This window comes from Syngnathus scovelli, chromosome 14 (genome assembly GCF_024217435.2).
Source record: "Syngnathus scovelli strain Florida chromosome 14, RoL_Ssco_1.2, whole genome shotgun sequence".
NCBI lineage: Eukaryota > Metazoa > Chordata > Actinopteri > Syngnathiformes > Syngnathidae > Syngnathus > Syngnathus scovelli.
In genome coordinates, this window is record NC_090860.1 from 6,728,937 (window position 1) to 6,748,440 (window position 19,504).

A 19,504-nucleotide genomic window follows, 5' to 3' on the forward strand; every position below is an offset into this window, starting at 1 on the left:
GATTTCCTTGCACACACACATACGCACGTACACACACAGTGTTCATGAGGAGTAACAAAGCGTCACGTCCTCCCGTTGGCAGGCTGCAGGCGCTCTCAGCCCCTCCCTCCCCGCTTTCAACCCTGACCTCGATGACATCAGACTGTCATCACCGTCACTCTTGCAAGGTAAACACACGCACACACACACACACACACACACGCACACACACGCACACACACACGCACACACACACACACACACACACACACACACACACACACACACACACACACACACACACACACACAAAGTCAACTAAGAGCCTTTGTGCCAATGTAGGCTCACTTTAAGGACTTTTTTGGTGTCACTTAAAAACTCATGTTGGCCTGTCCAAAGTTCAACTGACACACTGTTGACTTTTGAGACAATTAAAGGCAATTGATAATCTCCCCCAAAACATATTGAAGGTGCGACAATGTGGTTTATTTCAAGTTTGGTGCCTTTTTTTTTTTTTTTTTAGCTAGCCGTAGCAATCTCTTGAGGCTCGACATTTCGAGGTTTCACACAATGACACAAAGGCAATGAAGCCTCACCCGTTTCCAAATTGTTTTCCGTTTGTCCTTTGTCCTGCTTCTTAGTCAGTTGCCACTCTTCCACTATTCTGCTGAATGTTCGAGAAAATGTTACCCTGAAAAGAAATATTTTGCGAAGCATTTCGAGTTAGCCACTCACCACAAGCGCAAAAAGTGCTGCGCTCAAAGAGATGAGGCCGAGATAAAATGTTGTCCGAAAGATCATTTGAAAATGTAAGCAAAGATTTATAAAAAGAAAGCGTTGCATATTGACCTTGATCTGTTGGAGGCTGATTTCAACAGGGCTGTTTTGGCATCTGCAAGGAGGAAATATTTGCGGAGGAAACGTGAGAGGGTATTTTAGGATGACTTATTTGGCTTCCCAAGCGTCTTTTGGGAGCGCTTGCGTTCCTCACCTCCTAACCTTGCGTGGTCATTAAAGACACTGGACATCAGCCACAAATTAAACAGTTCAACTTTATGGCTTTTTCCACCAATTAAATAAATAAAGACAGGGAGGGGCGATATTGAGCAAGTCGAGGTTTGCTGCCAGCCGAGCCTTCCTCCTCCTCCTCCTCTTCATCCTCACCCAGGAGAACATCCAGCTGGAAGCCATTGAGGGTGGGCTTAAAGGGGGGGTGGGGCTCCTGAATGGCTACAAATCAAAACCAGAGGAGGCCAAGATCAAGCGTGTGTCATACGCTTGTGTGTACGTGTGTGTTTTTTTGTTTTTTTTTAAATCGTGAATCATCGACTACGTTTCCCGAAAGAGACCTAAAGAAGCGGAGGAGGAAAAAGGGGTGAGGGGTGGTGCCTTTTTTTTGTCAACATGCAATGCATTTGTGAAGTCATTCATGAAAAAAAAACTATCCGTGTCTGACTTCCACTCAAAACATAAAAGTTGGAGTGTGTTTAGAATATTTTGTTCAAGAAATTCTTTGGACATTTGGAGGTGCTGAGTGAGTCACCCGGTAGTGAATCACCTTCCTCAGCACTAAATCCTTCACGGAGTGAAGTTATTTGGTGCAAAGGAGAAATTAAAGGGCGTGTGACGCAAAAGCAAAACAAAAGCACGACATCACACGCAAGACCAAAAGTCAACTTAAAAAAAGGTAAATAAATAAATAAATAAATAAATAAATAAATAAATAAATAAATAAATAAATAAATACAACCGGCAAACTAATCGGTCATTTGGACGATGATGATGTTTGAGGGGCCCTTTTTCGATTGTCAGACAATTAATTATTGTGTGACATGATTACCGCTCATTGGCGATGATGGCAAGGTGGCGTCGTAAAACAGCGACTCAGCTTCAACCCTGCGAGCGGGGCTCATTTCCTGTACAGCAGCGCTTGGAGGCTATTTGGCCTGTTTGTTTTTCAGGGAAGATGGCCGGCAGGACGAGAGATTTGCGGACACATAATCCTCCCAGAAAGAAAAAAAAAGTGATTTATTTATGAATTCCAGTGCACAAGCCGGCCTCCGGAGAGCCGAGCAGCCCGCCGGCCTGCCAAAAGTCATCGGCTGATGTTTACACGAGCCGATTGGCCGATTCCCGCGGCGCGCTGGGCCCGCTGCGCTATCTTATTTACACAAGAGAACGAGAGAGAACAGAGGGGGTTTATTTTGGGCTATTCCCCCATGGAAGGATCCTGTTTCTCCATTTCCCTCCATACGTGCACCGCTTCAGGTTCCAGTGTCTTTTAGCCACGGCGGAACCAAGATGAAATTGGGAAGCGCACGATGGCATGTTGATTGATCGATGTGGCCCAAAATAGCACCAACTACTGCTGAGGAGGACTCCATGTCTGATTTAAGGCAAAGGCCTTAAGTATCGGCGTCTGGTATCGGCAGCCTCTACAAGAACCCGTTACTTAAAAACGGTATCAGTCAAAGTATCGGTACTCCTAAATAATACAATTTAAAAGAATTATTTTATTAATTGGATTGATCCTGTTAAGTATTAGATGCTAAAATGTTTTTTTTTGTGTAATCCAGTCCTCCAAACATTTATATTTCCAAAGTCATCTTTGTCCTGTAAATAATCATAACAATTAAAAATTTATAAAATTTTGCATTAGCTCTTTGATGTTGAAATTATTCCAGGACGTTTTTATCCACCCAGTGGAGATTGGAGTCCAATTTGCGTTCAAATAGTTGATTTGGAGCCGGTCGTTTGGTTATTAGTGTCATGCAGTAAACAAGCTCGATGGATGAGTCACGCTCGGAAGAGGCGCTTGGCTCTCGCACAACAAGTCGCAATGTTACAACAACATCTGCCTTTTTACAAAAGAACAAAAAAAAAAAGAAAAGAAAAACACACCTTGCGTCACCCAGCGAGATTTAATCTCGTGCCCTTTTTTCTCACATCCGTCAGGGATTCGGGGGGGGATTATACAAAAAGATATGAGAGCGTTTTGGGAAGAAGCGAAGGCCCCCCTGACACTGCCGACGCCCAGTTCCAGATGTTTTGGGATGTCGGAGCGGGACCGTGTCCATGTCCCAATCAGGACATGGGAAGACGGCCAAAAAAACCCATGATTCTCGCCTTTTTTTTTTTTTTAAAGCAAGCCCCTCCCCTTCCTGTCCATAAGCAGTCGTTTGCAAAGGGTTTGAGGGGCATTGTTGTTGTTGTTGTTTTTTTGGTTACAAAAGTACGAGTTGTATCGCTACATGGTATCGTGACGACGCAAGAGTTGAGTACTCGTTGTGATCCACAATTTTGTAAAAAAATAAACAAAAGCAGACTAGTATAAAACTATGACAGACTTTGTATTTGTTTGCATTATTTGTTTTCTAGAAAGCGAAATATTGATATTACTCTTCAAAATTTGACAGCTCTACTTTTTGAATGAAGTTGAAGCTTTAAAAAGTAAACAAAACTACAAAGGGGGATTTTTTTTCAAGTGGAGGGGGAACTTATTGTGTGTGGAGGGGGTGAAAGCATGAAGTGTGGCACATTCCTCGCCTCCTCTGCATGTTCCATACAGTCGGCGGTAAACACGCAGAAAACGGCCCGCTGCGGCTGCTCGGTGCAACGCCTCCACCGAGTGCAAAAAAAGTGCTCTTTGAACTAAAAGCAGTCGGAAAAGTGAAAATACCCGCAAGAACGCTGGTCTCAGGGAAAGTAAAAATCGAGCTTCCTCTTCTAACATGCACGAGATAAGACAGGAAATGAGCTCACATCCTGCTTGCAAAAATGTCCACGCGAAGGAAGAGAGCACATGATGGCCACTGCTGCCCTTAAAGCTCATTTCAAGCATAGGTGGAAGCAGATTCTGGACTAATCAAACCCCGAACATCTGGAAATATGGTTCTCTGTAATATTGTAAGGCTGATTGATTATTTCATGGAAGTCTGGGCGCGTCCATTTTTGATCATTGTTTGCTATTCACGTCAGTCACTGTCCTTAGAGCCCATAAAGGAAACCACGATTTTTTTTTTAAATCAGCAAGCCAAATTTAGGACGTTTTTAAGACATACATGAATCAGTAATTCCTAACAAATACTTGTAAACATCCGGCTCAGATTTATGATTGACTAAATAAAAAGTGATCTTTGCAATCTGACCTCGGACCCTTGGGAGTTGAGCAATGATGATTGGAAGCCAATGCCGAAACCCACACAGAAGGTCATGCCAGGCAACCAAACAACCGGGGAAAAGGGCCCCCAGGAGGAATCCAAGACTCTGGGGCCGGACTAAGAACGGACCTTTTACAAACTTCTAAGGTCTGCAACTTTGGCATTAGGTCAGGGTGACCCTCAGCGTTCCGATAACGAACAACGATCATCCGCCGTTTGAACCCGTTGGACTTTGAACTCGGCTGGCTGGTGCTCAAAGAGGTGACAGGCCACTTGCGGACAGGCTGGTAAACAACAGTGGGGGGGGGGGGAGACATCAAGGCTAACAGCCATTAATGCTTTCATGGAAAAAGCCATGTTGCAATGAGACTCGATGTATTGGCTAATGAATTGCTTGTACTGGAAAGATGAAGAAGATACTTTCTTCCAGTTAGCTTCTGCTTGACAAAGTACGGTTTGATGAATCCAGAAACGGCCACCAGAAAGCAACATTGATCACTTGCTCTCTGACTTACGTAAGTGTAGCTTAGCTTAAATGGTGTCATATCAGACAACTAATTGAGTGTTGAAGCTTGACTTTTATACCATTCAAGGGTCACCGTGAAACACTTGTTTGTACTCCCTCATCGGCGCTAAAATACAGTAAAAGTTCGAATGATTAGTTTCTCCCGAGAGCGGCCGGCCGACGACAACCTCGCTCGGCCGTCGGCGTGATTTATTTGAAGAAATGCGGCGCGTCAAGGCTGCAAAGTTCATTAGCCTGTGACACAAATTTTGCAGAAGCTTCTCGGCCGTGGGGACGTTACGCAGGAGAGCGACGTGAAAAGCAGAACTCTAACTTGGACGAGGTCAAGTCCTTAGCGCACCATGAATCAGGCAAAAATCAACAAGCACGGCCCACTCCCACCGGAGTCTTTTTCCATAATCCGCGCATGGGTGACATGGAGCGGCTTCGAAAAGAGGTCATAAAACGCACAGCTCGGCTATTTATAAACCTCCCTGCCAAGTGCCGATGTTTTCGAGACGATGAAAGGTGAGGTCCTACGTCCTAACGTTACCTTCGAGCAAGTCCGTCCGCAAGTGGGCCCGTGCCTACGGGCAGACTAAACATAAACATGCCGTCAGCAGCTTACATTGGGGGCTCGGAGGAGTGTGAACGCGCCGCATGGCTGCTAGCGGCAACATTAACACGCTCGCACATGTGCAGAAACCACGGCGGGACTGAAAAAATATGGATTAGCAAAATCCCTGTTGCCGTGACAACCCATTCAAATTGAGTTTGCAGTTTATAACCAACACAATGGAACAATTTACTTGTCATTTTTAATGGACTCAAGCAGCTAAATTGTCCGCATCCAGAGAACCGCCGCTATTCGCAGAGGGTGCCCAGAAAGATTTTTTTTTGCCTGTAGCGGCCACAAGATGGCAGTAAAGATGTTGTTTTTTATTAGACAAGGCTATGGCGGAAATAAAGTGGCTACCCTTAGTTCAACAGTTCTTTGACCTAAGATGGCGCCAAAGCAATATTAGACGTGGCTACGGCTTGAGTGCAAAAATCACAAATTGGTGACTTTTTCATCAAAAAACAAAATGTATGTTGCTAAAATGTCAACTGCTGAAAAACTCACCTCATCTGTATTATTTACAAAAGTTTATGTTTTCAGGTCTGGAAAGGTCATGCCCATTTCTAAACATGTTTAGAGTGACAAAGTACCACTTGAGCATATTTTCACAGGGTTTTAAGCGTTCAGACGGAAACAATAACAGTATCGTTTTCAAATGTTTCCAGCCGACCCAAACAAAACACACAAAGTTGTGCAATCTTGACATCAGTCTGAGGAGCATCGGAAAGACAGGAAGCCTCACCCTCCTCCAACATCCTCCCCGTAACCTGGCTTGCGTTTTTGCCATGATCACGTGATCACTTTCGTGCCTTTCCTATTTTGTTGAATTTCTGGCATACGCACATGACTGACGAAATTAGCATCTGAAAAAGTGCATCTTGGTCTGATCGGGCGCCAGAATCTTTGCAAAGTTCTCACTTCGCCTCCTCCCCCTCCCAATCCTTCATCTATACTACCCCACCGCTCCAAAGGCCTTCATATTCCGGGCCCTCTCACTGACAGCTGGCTCTGATTACGGCTGTGAAAAATGGGGCAATCACTCCAATAATCCTCCCCCCACCCCACCGCCCCCACAACATTCCTGCAGCGTGACTCCGCACTTTCTCCCAACTGGTGCTGCATGGGCCCGTCGCCGCCTCCATCCCCCCCCCGCTCCCACACCAACACTCTGTCTTTCCTCAGCTGTCCCGTCTTGAAAAACAAGCATCGAAGTTTATACTCGCGTCCACCGACCAACGAATGTTTTGGCAGGTTTTGCCGTAGAGTTTTAAGAACATCAGTTTGGCTTGTATTCCCGACTGCAAGGCTTTGCCAAGCTTCCCACCTCCATCGCACTCTCGCGCCCTCGTCTTGTTCTAAAGAAAACTAGGCCAGTGTGCGCAGAAAACATAAACGACATCGACATGAAACTCAAGTTGGATGGAAACTTGCGTTGTGATTGTGACGGATGAAAAACGAGGTGTTGGAGAACGACAACGTTAATAATAATATCCAGTCAAAATAAATGTAGTGTCTCGCCACTTATGTTTAAAGTTGTGGTCAGTATTATTTTTTTCGACCAATCAGGTCTATTTGGGTCAGAAAATGGCGTGGGAAACTACGGAAACAGATCTTGTTCTTTGTCAGTTGACGAGAGGTGAACATCAGGAGATGTTCATATCTGTACATCAGTTGTTTGGCGTACTCGGTGGAAGCAGTCTAAGTAGTTTAGAAATCGTGTCGATGTCGTGACTGATTGTTTTTTCGATTAGTTGATCAGCAAACTTGCTGTCATGGTGTACAATCAGTTGTTCATTGAATTTGTCAAATATTCCAATCGATAACCACGAATGGCAATAATGGAAATAAATCGGGCTTGCTTGACCTTGGTCGGCCCGAAATTAAAAGATTCCATTTGATGTCCTTTACCAATTTCCATAATCAATTTTAGCTTGACTGCGTAGCGTGTTTAAAAAAATACTGGCCCCCCGAGGAGCGCCGGTAATATTCCGCCACGCTGTATTCTATGGGCCGTATCCAAAACGGCTACGTTAATCCCGCCGTCTAACGGCAGATGCCCGGTGTCGGGTTGCACAAACAATGGAAGCCTTTCCTCAACTATCATGTTGACTAGCAGACCTCGATGTTACCTCGCGGCTGCATCTGTGTTGCTCGCGTAGAATTTCACTGTTTTTTAATGTTTACCAGCTAACTTTTCGATGGGGGCGGCGCCATTGTTTTGCAGAGGAAATTTTTCAGGGCGTCATATTTGACGTGAAACTTTGTCAGGGTGGGCGGCGTACTGTACTGTCATCACAGTCTTTATTTAAATGAGCTGCCCACGGTGGAAGCGCCGCTCCGAAACGACATTGTCTCCACCCACTATGTGACCCACTCACATCAAAACAACCGCCATAATTCTTTCATGTGTGCGAGTATGTGGCACGGGACGTATTTGAAGCAGGTGAATTCCCAGTAAAGCGGCGGGCAATGAGCCTGCTTGACATTTCATCAGAACTTAGTGAAGTAACTTCACCATTCGCTGTGGACCGAGCCTCAAAAACTTGTGACTCTTTAAAATTGCAGATAATTGCCTTGAATCTATTTTAAGCCTAAAACACATGATCATGTGCCTAACGCTTTGATGCCATCTTAAAACTAAACTTAAAACTAAACTAACATCAGCCTCCACAAAGTAAATACAAATCCTATTATCCATTTCATTGCTTTGTTTTTGACTCATACAGGTACTTGCGAGCTCCTGTTGAAAATTAGACTTGCTCATTTCCTGTTTTTCCTGACGTTTGATTATGGACGGGATGGCTCGGCTAATTTTGCAAGTGCGACAAAAAAGAAATTGTGATGCCCATGTAAGCGGTATTTTTTTGTTTTTATGGCAGCGACAGAAAGAAAACATGTGGAGCTGCTGCTTCCAATTGGGTTGAGGGCGAATCACGATGGGCTGGCATGTAACTTGGCTTTGCGGCTTCGGGCTGGTCGAGTCTTTGCTAAGCATGCCGTTGTTTACGAGGAGGGGTTGGGGTGAATACAAACTGTAATTTCTGGGAAAGCCATTGATTTTTTTATTGGCCTTTGTAGATTGTATGAGGCAAAAAAAAAGGAAGAAAACAAACCAGAGAAGGTTTAACAAGCATAAAGAAGTGTTTCCATATTCTGCCACTGTGTGATCTGCGGAAATGAACACCGGTGCATGTTAAAAATGCATCCTTGCTAGTCATGATCACAGAGCGACAGTTCATCCCATGTACAGTTTGCGTGCGTGTTCAAGATTCTTTTTGTTTTTGCGAATACATTCCTTCATTGCCACTATTAAACGACATATCTGATCATAACACTTGTTCTCAATTAAAAGTTGTTTTGTTTCGCAGCCTTGATGCATTGGAAATGGCGAGTGTTGACAAAAACACGGTCATTGTTCTACAATGATGAATTAGCCTTGTCGTTTTCACGGCTGGTCGAGAACCGTAATTAATAACATGGGTGGAGAAAAGTCGCCTCCATAAATGGCGATATTTCCGTTAAATCTTCACATTTTTAGCACAATGCATCATTACTTTATTACTGTGTCATTGATCTCATTGATGTAATGAATATTTATTTTCATGTTCTCAATAGGTTAACCCAAATATCATGAAAAAGTCTATGTACTGTAGACATGTGCGGCTGGCTGACTAGCTAGCTTGCTAGGATCTGTAACAAGGTTAGCTTACCCGCCGCGTCAAACATAAACACAACTGTGCTGGTGTTCTGCAGTCTCATGACATCACAGTGCTATTATTTACGTGATACACTCAGCTGATGTTTGGTAAACAAACACGATCCAGAAAGTTATGCCCAAGATGAAGTCTGTCCCAGGGAGGAAATTACTCGCCCGTTTGCCATGATCTCGATTCACCGGCTGGAGTTTTTGCTCATTTCCTGATTGTTCCTGGCTGAATGGAAAACTGGTGCGCTTTCTTGGGATCACGTGGCCGTCTGGGAGCAGACGGGAGAGCCTTAGGATCAGATGTTTTCTAACTGTGGACTTTTTGTGGCAGGTGAACAGGAATAAGGTGTCGGATTCTGGTCCTAAAAGCTCTGACTAGAAATCAGGAGATTACCGGATCGATGTTGTCACCTGTGCTAGTAACAATCTCAGACGTGAGTGTCCAGGTTTTGTGCATTTATCGTTTTGTTTTTGTCACGGCTGCCTTTATCCTCGCCTGGTGTTTTCACAGCACTCCTTTGGGAGTCTTGTGGTCATCGCGTCACATCGGCCTCGGAGGACGCAGGGGGTTTGCGAGTCAGAGAATGCGGGCAAACCATCATTAATTGTCCATACGGCTGGCCGCAGCATTGTTAGTGGTCAACCGCTAAGCGCTCTTGCGGACGGCGTTCCCACGAAGCTCGCCAAACCTGACGATTGCCCCCAACCACACAAAACTAGTCAGTATCGTTGAGTTCGCGAAACAAAAAGTATGAGACACGATAGTTAAGCTCCAAGAACCAAATGTCCAGTTCTCCCCCCCGCCACAGCTTTGGGCTCCCTCCGCTGGGAACCGGCCAGACCTGAGCGTCGGTCCAGGTGTCTGGACCATTCGGCTGAAACGGGATAGTCCCCGACTCCTCGCTCTCCGCAGGAGATGATCAATGGGCTTTGTGCGACGTGGGAACAGTGGAGAGCATTCTCCCGGCCTGTCCATCTGTCTCCCATTCTCCGCGGCCTCACAACTGGCCCTGTGTGGTCACTCTGAGATTTGAGTTACACATGAGTCGGACACATGGACCCGAGACCGCTGACCACTTTATCGCCACATCTTTTCGACAGTGATGGATGGAAGTGTTGCCGTTCCCCCGCTACGCTGCTCACACCACCCACAAAACTCAGCTTGGAAACATTTTGTGACTATTTGATCTAGTCTAGATAATGGATTTCAATCAGCTTTTTCTTCAACCAATTCATTATGCTGTTCCTTATGGTGTGCCTGCCTCGGCCACCAGGGGGAGCAGTTTAAGCTACATACACATACAAACACAGAAGTGTCTCCACTACTCTCATTGACTCAGTAAATGGGATCAAATGTTTTCTACTGAGGATAAAGAATATGTTCCTTTGAGAATTGTTTGCTTGTGTTCGTTCATATGTTTGCTGCTTAATAATTTTTCCATCAAGCTAGTGGGAGAATTGCAATGGAATGTGTTTTAAATGACACAACATGTAATTCTCTTTGTTGTATGTTTAGTTTGGCAGCGAACTTCAACTGGGCGTGGTGTTAAACAGCTTGAAGCCTTTTTTTTTTTCAAGAATTGTTGAACGTCTGCCAAGCTGCCGCTTATTGTTAAGTGAGTTAAGTAAGTTGCCACCTTGTATCAAAGCCCCAAAAAAGTCTGCCCAAAATTGGCTCGTACTTGGAAAAAATGTGAATCTCAGGTCAGTTGTATCTCAAGGCACCACTGCAATGTTAAATAAAATAAAAATATGGATAACACATTGACGTCACCAGCGCGGCCAAATGTGTCAAATCAGCGTATTTAGTGTTGAACACTCAGCTGTACTAGGGAGTGTTTTGAAAGACGCTCACATGCTGGGAAAAAAGGCGGAAGTTATATAAACACAACTTTTAATAGAAGATGAAGTAACGCTGAACTAATCCATGGCGGCAGCTTGTTTGTGTGTTCCATCCGTATCAGCGCATCGCAAAGTATATTTTATCTTCTGCACGGTCGTATTTTTTCTTCAAGACGCTCTTTAATGAGCCTGCGCTTTGCCCAAAGTGGGATTTGGCGAAGTGCACTTTGGAGATGACCGCGCTGCCAGTGTTTGTGTGTGTATGTGTGTGAGTGCGTGCGTGTGTGTACGTGCGTGTGTGTGTGTGCGTGTGCGTCACGCAGGGCCACTCATTTGGTGTGTCACCGTTACGCAAGCAGTTAAAAAAAAACACCACTTTGACCCGCATGTCTAATCTTGGCGGCCGTCTGCTATTTATGAGCATCTAAATGAGGGGTGGGCAAAGTACGGCCCGAGAGCCACGGACGGCACGCTCCGTGCTTTCCCCTGGCCCCCCTCTGTGTGTTTACACTACTTGGAGTCTATCAGTTGATTATTTTCAAATGTATTTCATCCAATTATTTAATTTATTCTTAATAATAAATAAAAATTGTTCATACTTTTTGGACCATTGAAAGAAATGAGATGGTTGGAAGACTTGAAGAGTGTAAAGAGAAAACACCTCACAGGCAGAAAGCTGCCCTCTGTTGAGCGCTCAGTGAAAAGCAGCCAGGTGTTACCGCTTCAACCCCCACCCCTCTTTCATCTACAGCTCGCCAAGATAAAAAGCCTGTCATTCCACTTCCGTCATTTATCAACAACCCAGGGCCGAGCCCTACCGGCAAACAGCGGGAGCTGGCATTGAACGCGAGCCAGCGCGGTTGAATAGCGACAACACAAGTTGGTCCCAAGTGCTCAGTCCGATACGATTTGGCGGGAAAATGCTTGCGCCACATTTTGCTGGGGCCGCTAGTTGAAGGGCAAGGAGTTCACGAGGCGTAAAGCCGTAGATAAAGAAAAATCTGGACGGCGAGAGTGAGTCCGATTAGCGTGTCAAATTGATGCCATGCTCCAGAAAATCTTAAAGGGTATAAAAAAAACACATTAATTAGGAGAAATTATTATTGTAACCAACCAAGTAAAAGCTATCAGACACTATTTAATCCTCATACACTGCATTATATCAGGATTAATTGCTCATTAAAAATATTTATCGATCGATTTGATTAGTCATTAGTTGTCGATTAATCGTTGCAACTCCCTCCCTTCAAAATATTTTTGAAGATTGTTTTCTTCGAATATTCTGACTTTATGTTTTGCATTTTTACGACTTCCTCGTATAATTTTAAGAATCGTCTTCACTATGATCCTAACACGCCTTCATACTGTAAGCTTTTTTTTTCCTTTGACAGGAGTCATCAATCATTCCAAGTTTTGCCTCAGGGCGTCCCGCGAATGGATTAGCCGCGGAGTTGTCAGATTTTGCAGAAAGTTTCTCAAGTCTTAACGTGCCGCTTGTTGTTGTGCGTCAATGGCGTTTTGGAAGAGGACATCTGACGCAATGCCTGAAGAGAGAGAGGGATTTGTTCTTTTTTTTTTGGTGTGTGTTACTTTGAGTCAGGAAACAGGTGCCTCCTCCCAAACCTCGGGAGGGAGTCGCTCAGAATCAAGAAAGCACGACACCACACGTAAACAAAAGCGCTGGGTCAAAAACGTGCAAAGTTTCCGTCGTTGGTGCACTCCCTTGCAACAATACGCAAAACTCTCGGAAACCGGGTCGAAAATTAGCTCGAGGTAGAGTGTACGGAAAGAGAAAAATTGCTTTATAAAGACAATAATTATATCTATAAAAATTATATAAATATAATTAAATAAATGAATACACTTCTGTGTAAAGTGCACAACGCTGGTATTTCAAAAGAGGCCGGATGGCACCCAGTCAATGGGCGAGCGGGCCTTTGAAGTGCAGACGTGGTTTCTGGTAAGACGCTCGACTGCGGCAACACTCTGGGCCGGCTCGTAAAAGCCTTTTCGTCTGCTAAAGTTCACACACAACCGTGCGCGCACACAACCAGCCTTGGTCAAAAAGCAATGTGCTACGTTCTCTAACACTTGCTAGCACTGGCCGTTCAGTAGCTACCACCTTTGTGGAAATCAAGGAAGGACGTTGGAGGGAGCTGGGGGAGAACAACAAAGTCCACGAAGCTCTTGTGCCCCCTCTCCCTCTGTTGCTCCTGTGTGTAGCAAAGAAAAGGGAACCTTTTGCCTACCCCTCGTTGCTCATGTCCTCAGGACAATCCAGTGTAGTCAGACACAACCCCCATAAATCCATCCCCCCACATTCTCCTCACCCCCCTTCCATTTTTTTATGGAGGGTGGGGGTGGGGGGGGGTGCAGGATGGGAGGGGGTGTGAAGGACCGCGGTAGGATTGTGTAGGTTTCACTCACAGTCTTGGTATCTTATTAAAAGTGTTCTTGTGTGACTGCGGTTGAATCAGGTGAGCTCATTCATGGATCAGGTTCTCCTGTCTGATGGAATGACACCCATGTCACGTGTCAGCAGGGTCACAAAATGCCTGCGGAGAGGGAAAAGACAACGTTCTTTTGTTTATATTAGGAGGAGGGAAAAATAATTTGATTGTTTTAATATTTTAACTTTCAAATCTTTATTCTGGTAATATTGTGACTTTATACTTCAAAACCTTTATCCACTTTTCTTAGGGAATGAAAACAGTTTGGATGCTTGGTAGAAAGGTGGGAAATGGGAAGTAGAGAAGTTGAAAATGAGTTAACCACCAACCGGCTTGGCTGGAAAGTCCCAGCAGTGATGTTGGAGTCCGCCAATTAAGAGTAAATTAATTACAGAGAGAGCTGTGGGTGATGGGGGAGGATAAGCACTGTGGCTCCCCACACAAGAGTAAACAACAGCTAAAGCTCACCATAAATCCATTATTTGCACCGACTGCATGGTTTAATTTAATACTATACTCACATTTGCACAGTGTGCAGATTTATTTAACTTTTTACTTACTATTAAGTTTCTCACAACAGTTCCTTGGCTTACTTGACTGCTGAAATACTCTTACAAAATGTCAAGCACCGTTTCTTTTATTTAAAGGAAATTGAGTTTTGAAAGGACATTGAACGGGATTAAAAAAGAAAGCCTTGCTGTATATTTGATTATTTCTAATTACATCTATTTGTTATCTTGGTTATTAGTTTTATTAGTATTGCTTTTATATTTTGTTTACTATATTTAAATTTTATTTTTTTTTAAATATAATGTTCTCATAAACAGTTTGGTTTATGGTAAATATGCCCTCCGTTATTAACGCATGCGCAGAAAGTCAACTCACTGGTGTACAAACAGGAAGTGAAAGAAAAACTGAAGAGGAGAAAAGTCTGTTGGGAGAGGAGTACGGCAACTTCATTCAGACAAACTACTCATATCCAAAAAGTTGACAAACACAAATAATCAGCACCAATTAAAATAAGTTGACATGCTGTGTGTAACTACGGTGTTTTGTGGTTTGTCTCACGGCGTACCGTAAACCTGTTTCCGTTGCATTCACGAATGCGTGCAGATCTAAATTTAAAGCTCGAGGGAGGCATAGTTAAGGAAGACGAAGAAGGGTGGCGACGAAAAAGAAAGGAGGAGACGCGAGGGGGGAGAAAAAGTTAAACAGAAAGTTGACGCCCCGCACCCGAGGCTCCTCCTGCTGCAGTGTTATAAAGCAAATTCGGAGAGAGCGCGGGCCACTGGGGGAAGTTGTGCAGGGTCAATAACACGCACATACACGCACGGACGCACGCGCAGGGGATCTGCAAATCACGCACACGCGCTCGGTCGGGCAACAAGTCGTGTGCGCAACTTCCAAACAGTCGGGTTTGGTTGGCTTTTTGTGTTGGTTTAGCAACTTTTGGGGGAGTTGGTCGCTGCAAAGATGACCACAGCCGTGGTGTCGCCTTTCTTCGACTTCGAAGCAATCAATAAGGTAACTTTTTTTCCCCATTCCCTGCTTGTTTGTGTGGAGGAATGCATTGCTCACCGCCCTCGTTGTGATTTAATTATTCGTGCTCTACTTTAAAACCGATTTGACGCCTGCTTTCCCTGTTATGGAGTATTCTCGTTTTGTTTTCCAGTCCCATGGATGTTTTTTAAACTTAAAAAAGTAGAGCTAGGCGTGCTCGTTACACATGAACGAGCACTTGGGTTGAGCAGTCGGCCACATGCTCGCGTAATCATTCCTCAGATTTGTCTGGCGTGGATTAAACTGTTTCTGTGTCCACCACCGCAAGAAAGTTAGGAACGTGTCTAGTTTCGTGTGTGTGTGAGATTTCCCTCCAATTTCCCCTCCTAAGCTGCCCCCCACCCCGTGCTTGTCTGAGTGTATAGAGAATTGCAGCGGGATGGCCACTTTTGTCTTTGTAAAGCGCTGCCGCCTCTTTTGTGGGCCTGCCTGCTGGCCTCCTCTCTCAGCTCTCGTGTTCTATTCTACCGAGAGCAGCCACACATTCCTAACCAGGGCAAGCAGCCAAACCAGCTGCCGTTCTTCTATACGAGCCTGCATCCGCTGTGTCTGCTTCGTCCGGAGCAAAAAAATAAAAAATAAATAAATAAAAAGAAGAGCCCTAACAGGCTTTTTGCTGGTTCAAATCGAAAGAAAACATGATATAGTTAATGCATTTTGTTATTTTTGCCCCGTTTTAGCTCTTCTATTACAAAGTAACATAAACTAGAAGTCCAGGAAGCTTCTAAATTGAACAAAAGTGCACGTGTGTGCAGTTCAGCAGCCAAGTGAAACAACTTGAACGTGACTCGCCTGTTAAATGGTCGTTGAATGTTGTCTCCAGCTGTTTCATTGACACATTTTAGAACATTTAGGCCTTCCGATTTTCATTTGGTGTAATGTACTCGTGCGCACTAGATCAGTGCAGCACTCTCCCTAAAAAGTCAAAACACAAATTGGCAAAAAATGAATGTTTTAAATCAGTTTTTTGTGTAATTCGTAGACTGGAATGTTATGTAATTCTTCTACTGTTATGGACTTATGACAATGCATTTAATATCACTTAGTTTTGAGGTCCTCTTCTTCGAAGGTTTTAGTATTGACTTTAGCGCCTGATATAGCGCTACCCCGCCCTTGTGGCCGAGTGCCACGATTGCAGTTAAAAATCAGACCAAACTTTCACGCTGGTTAAATAATAAGCTATGGCCAAATTTGACATGTAGCAAAAAAAAAAAAAAAATTGGCTAATGGAAGTTGGTGTTTGTCTTCTCAGAACAATAAACTGCTGAGCTACAACGGCAACCTGGCGGCCCCACATGGCCACGTCTCCGGCGCCCTGCTGGACAGGAAGGCGGTGGGCTCGCCGGGGGTGTACCAGCGACGACACTCTGTCAGCAGCGGCAGCGCAAAGTTTAACCAGAACCAGTTCCTCAACAGCCTGAAGGTGGCTGAGCACTCACCGCTCATCACGGGGCTCAGCGGTGGCAACAAGGAGAACCACCTGCGGCTGCGCGACCGCTCTTTCTCCGAGACGGGCGAGCGGCTCCTGCACAAGTGCCTGGGCCCGGCCAGTCCCACAGGCAGCCAGGTGAACTCCAGCCGCTACAAGACGGAGCTGTGCCGGCCCTTCGAGGAGAACGGCGCGTGCAAGTACGGCGACAAGTGCCAGTTTGCGCACGGCATCCACGAACTGCGCAGCCTGAGCCGCCACCCCAAGTACAAGACGGAGCTGTGCCGCACCTTCCACACCATTGGCTTCTGCCCCTACGGGCCCCGTTGCCATTTCATCCACAACGCCGACGAGCGCCGCGGGCCGCCGCTCAAGTCCAGCAACGGCTCGTCGCCATCGACCTGCTCCTCCTCCTCGTCTTCTTCGGGCGAGATGGAGCGGCCCCGGCTGCAGCACAGCTACAGTTTCGCGGGCTTTCCTAGCTCGGCGGGGCTCCGCGACAGTCCGACATCCGTCACCCCGCCACCCATCTTCTTCCCTGACGACGTGCCTGACTGGCCCAGCAGCAACCCCTTCACCTACTCCAGCCAGGAGCTGGCCAACCTGTTCGGCCCCAGCTTGGGTGGCGTCCCCCTGCCCCCTGAGGCCAGCAACGGGGCACCCCCTTCCCCCACCAGCGGGCCTTACTACTTCCGACCCATGCTGGAGTCGCCCCAGATGTTCGAGTCCCCGTCCAGCCCGCAGGACTCCCTCTCGGACCAGGAGGGCTACCAGAGCAGCTCCGGCAGCAGCCTGAGCGGCTCCGAGTCACCCACGCTCGACACCACCCGTCGACTCCCCATCTTCAGCCGCCTCTCCATCTCTGACGACTAGACGGCACGCCTCATCTTGCCCCTTTGTATTTTTTGACACGAGGAGACCGGGACTTAAGGCCCCAGGCGACGCCACTTCCTTGGTGCCGCTCCGCCGCAAAGATGAAGTCAGTCAAGACAGGATCCCCCCCCTTCAACGTTTGCCTCCTTACACACCGGCCATCGAGGCTGTCTTTTTCCTGCCTTTTTAACGGCTTGCTGTCCTGTGTGTATGGTATGCTGGACGGGGGGGTTTGAAGTTGCCCCGGGAATTTTGGAATTCACAGGCGGAACGCCGTCAGCCGCGACAGGGGGTGGGAAGTTAAACACCCGAGACTCGCGCCCCAAAACATTTTCATCATTTTACTCTGACAATCTACGATCCAGGAAAAGTTGGCCTCAGTTTGGGGAGCACACCAATCAACCAAGTTTGGGCCCCTGAAACCCAACAAACCATTTAAGACCCCAGAGATTCATTTTGAACACCCTCAACTTCAGTTTGGGAGATCTAGTGACTTGCGACCCATTTTGGGAGAAACAAAGTCACCCCAAAAGTAAATCAAGAATAATTTTTAGAAAACCAGCAAACTCCCAAAAAATAACCATTGCAAACCAATTCCAGCTCCCCGAAAGTTTAAGGACCGTCAACAAATCATTTCATTCCTGCTTATCTCCACACCGCCAGTTTGAGGGGAGTAAAGAAAAAAAGTGCCCTGCCATGTGTCACTGTGCCAAAAAAAATTAGCAAAAAACACCTGAAAGGAATTGAACCGAAAATCATGAGATTTAACTCCTCGATATTTTTTGTTCCTCTTCCCCCACCTTTTTTTGAATATTTTTTGCTCTTGAATGTGTAGCAGCACAAGTGGCCTTGGGAAACAAAACCGGGGGACTGTATTGCACTAGCCACCCCCTCCCTCCCCCTATCACACCACCTAAATAACAGAACAAACAAAAAAACACACAACCCTGAATAGTTGTTAAAAAAAATCAATACAAAGGAAAAGTGCCTAGGGGACAGGGTTTGTGTGTTTTGCGTGGGGGTGAATGGACTACTGTGCTTATGTAATTGTGATGTAGGGTGAGTCTGCAGGAAGGACTTTTGAACTGGAAGTTGGTCTCCACCCACCCTCACCCCCGCCCCTCCCTCACCCTTTCTTTCTCATCCTGTTGCTGGTCACTGGCTTTTTTTTCCTTTATCTTTATTAAGCTGATCATCATTTGCCACCTCACTTGAGAAGATCTCCAAGCTCTCTTTTCTTCCTTTTGATAATTATTTTTTATTAATGTTATTATGGTTATTATTATTATTATTATTTGAGAACTTTCGAAACCGAAGGTTTTTTTTTCTTTTTTTTTTGCTTGTCACTGCTTATTTAACTTATCAGAACATATTTATTGGTGATCATATGCGTTTTTTTCCTTGTTTTTTGTTTAATTTTTGTATTTATCTGGATAATGAACAATAGAATATATTTTCTTTTATGTTAAATTATGATCTTCCATATTAATCTAAAGATTGTGAAGACATTTTGTCAGTTTTGTTTTTTTTTCTTTTGTTTTCTCCACAGTTTAATATATTGTACTTCTTCTGCAACAACACTTTTTTGTTTTTTGGTCAAAATAAGTTTAAACTGCGACAAGGAAAAAAATGCCGTTTTGATTATTTATTTTACGTCTTCCCTTGTAACTGCATTTCCACCGGAATAAATTTTTTTTTCCCAACCCACACACGTTTAGAGTGCTTTAGAGAAGTAACTCGGGTGCTTTTCAGAGTTTTGGGCTTTGTTTTATGTTTTGTTTTTTGGGGGTAACGTTCCTCCTTTTCACCCAGTCTGCTGTGACCAAATAGCATGAGGGAGATTGAGTTCAAGTGCCTCGTTTGCGTACATTCCAGGTAGCTAAGGACGGTGGAGGACTTGTTTTTTTTCCCCTTTGCCTTCACACATTTTGTGGAAAAAAACAAGTTTGCTGTTGCCTTCACGTTTTCTAAAGAAAAGCAGATTTGGGGCGCAAAACAAAGTTAAATGACAAAAAAATGTTGAATGTAATTTTTTCCAGCCATGTTTGTCACTACAGTCCTGTGCTGTCGCCTGTTTCTTTTTTGTAAAGTATTGATTGCAGTTCAAAGTCAATAAACCCTGTAATTTTTGGAAAAATTTGAAAGGGTGTGGCAGCGTTGTTTTGAAATGCTGAAAATGGAATTTCCCCATGTGGGACAAATAAAGCAAGATCTTAAAAATGATGGGACTTTTGGACCAAAACTGGATTTGCATAAAATTTTACATGATAAAGATGTGTGCCAATAGTCTGAGACTTAGTCAGATATTTCACATGAAAATGTTTAGTTTCGCATAAAAGACAGCTAGCATGTAAATGTGCTCAGACGGTCGGTGACAAGCT

The 19,504-nt window shown here is 45.0% G+C and overlaps 1 protein-coding gene and 1 long non-coding RNA gene across 2 annotated transcripts; both read left to right on the top strand.

Moving 5' to 3' along the window:
- The first annotated feature begins 8,657 nt into the window (after positions 1–8,657).
- LOC125981222 (uncharacterized) lies at positions 8,658–13,119 on the top strand. Its single transcript, XR_007485857.2, has 3 exons — positions 8,658–9,210; positions 9,301–9,403; positions 9,481–13,119. It is a non-coding gene; the product is annotated as an uncharacterized lncRNA (long non-coding RNA).
- Positions 13,120–14,530: 1,411 nt separating this feature from the next.
- zfp36l1a (zinc finger protein 36, C3H type-like 1a) lies at positions 14,531–19,267 on the top strand. Its single transcript, XM_049741124.1, has 2 exons — positions 14,531–14,785; positions 16,074–19,267. Exons 1-2 carry the CDS (start codon positions 14,735–14,737, stop codon positions 17,121–17,123), a joined length of 1,101 nt encoding a protein of 366 aa, XP_049597081.1. The 5' UTR covers positions 14,531–14,734; the 3' UTR covers positions 17,124–19,267.
- The last annotated feature ends 237 nt before the right edge of the window (positions 19,268–19,504 follow it).

Coding starts and splice junctions, on each gene's coding strand:
- zfp36l1a (XM_049741124.1), top strand. CDS start 14,735: ATGACCACAGCCGTGGTGTCGCCTTTCTTCGACTTCGAAGCAATCAAT. Junction 14,786..16,073: donor ACTTCGAAGCAATCAATAAG/GTAACTTTTTTT, acceptor TTGTCTTCTCAG/AACAATAAACTGCTGAGCTA.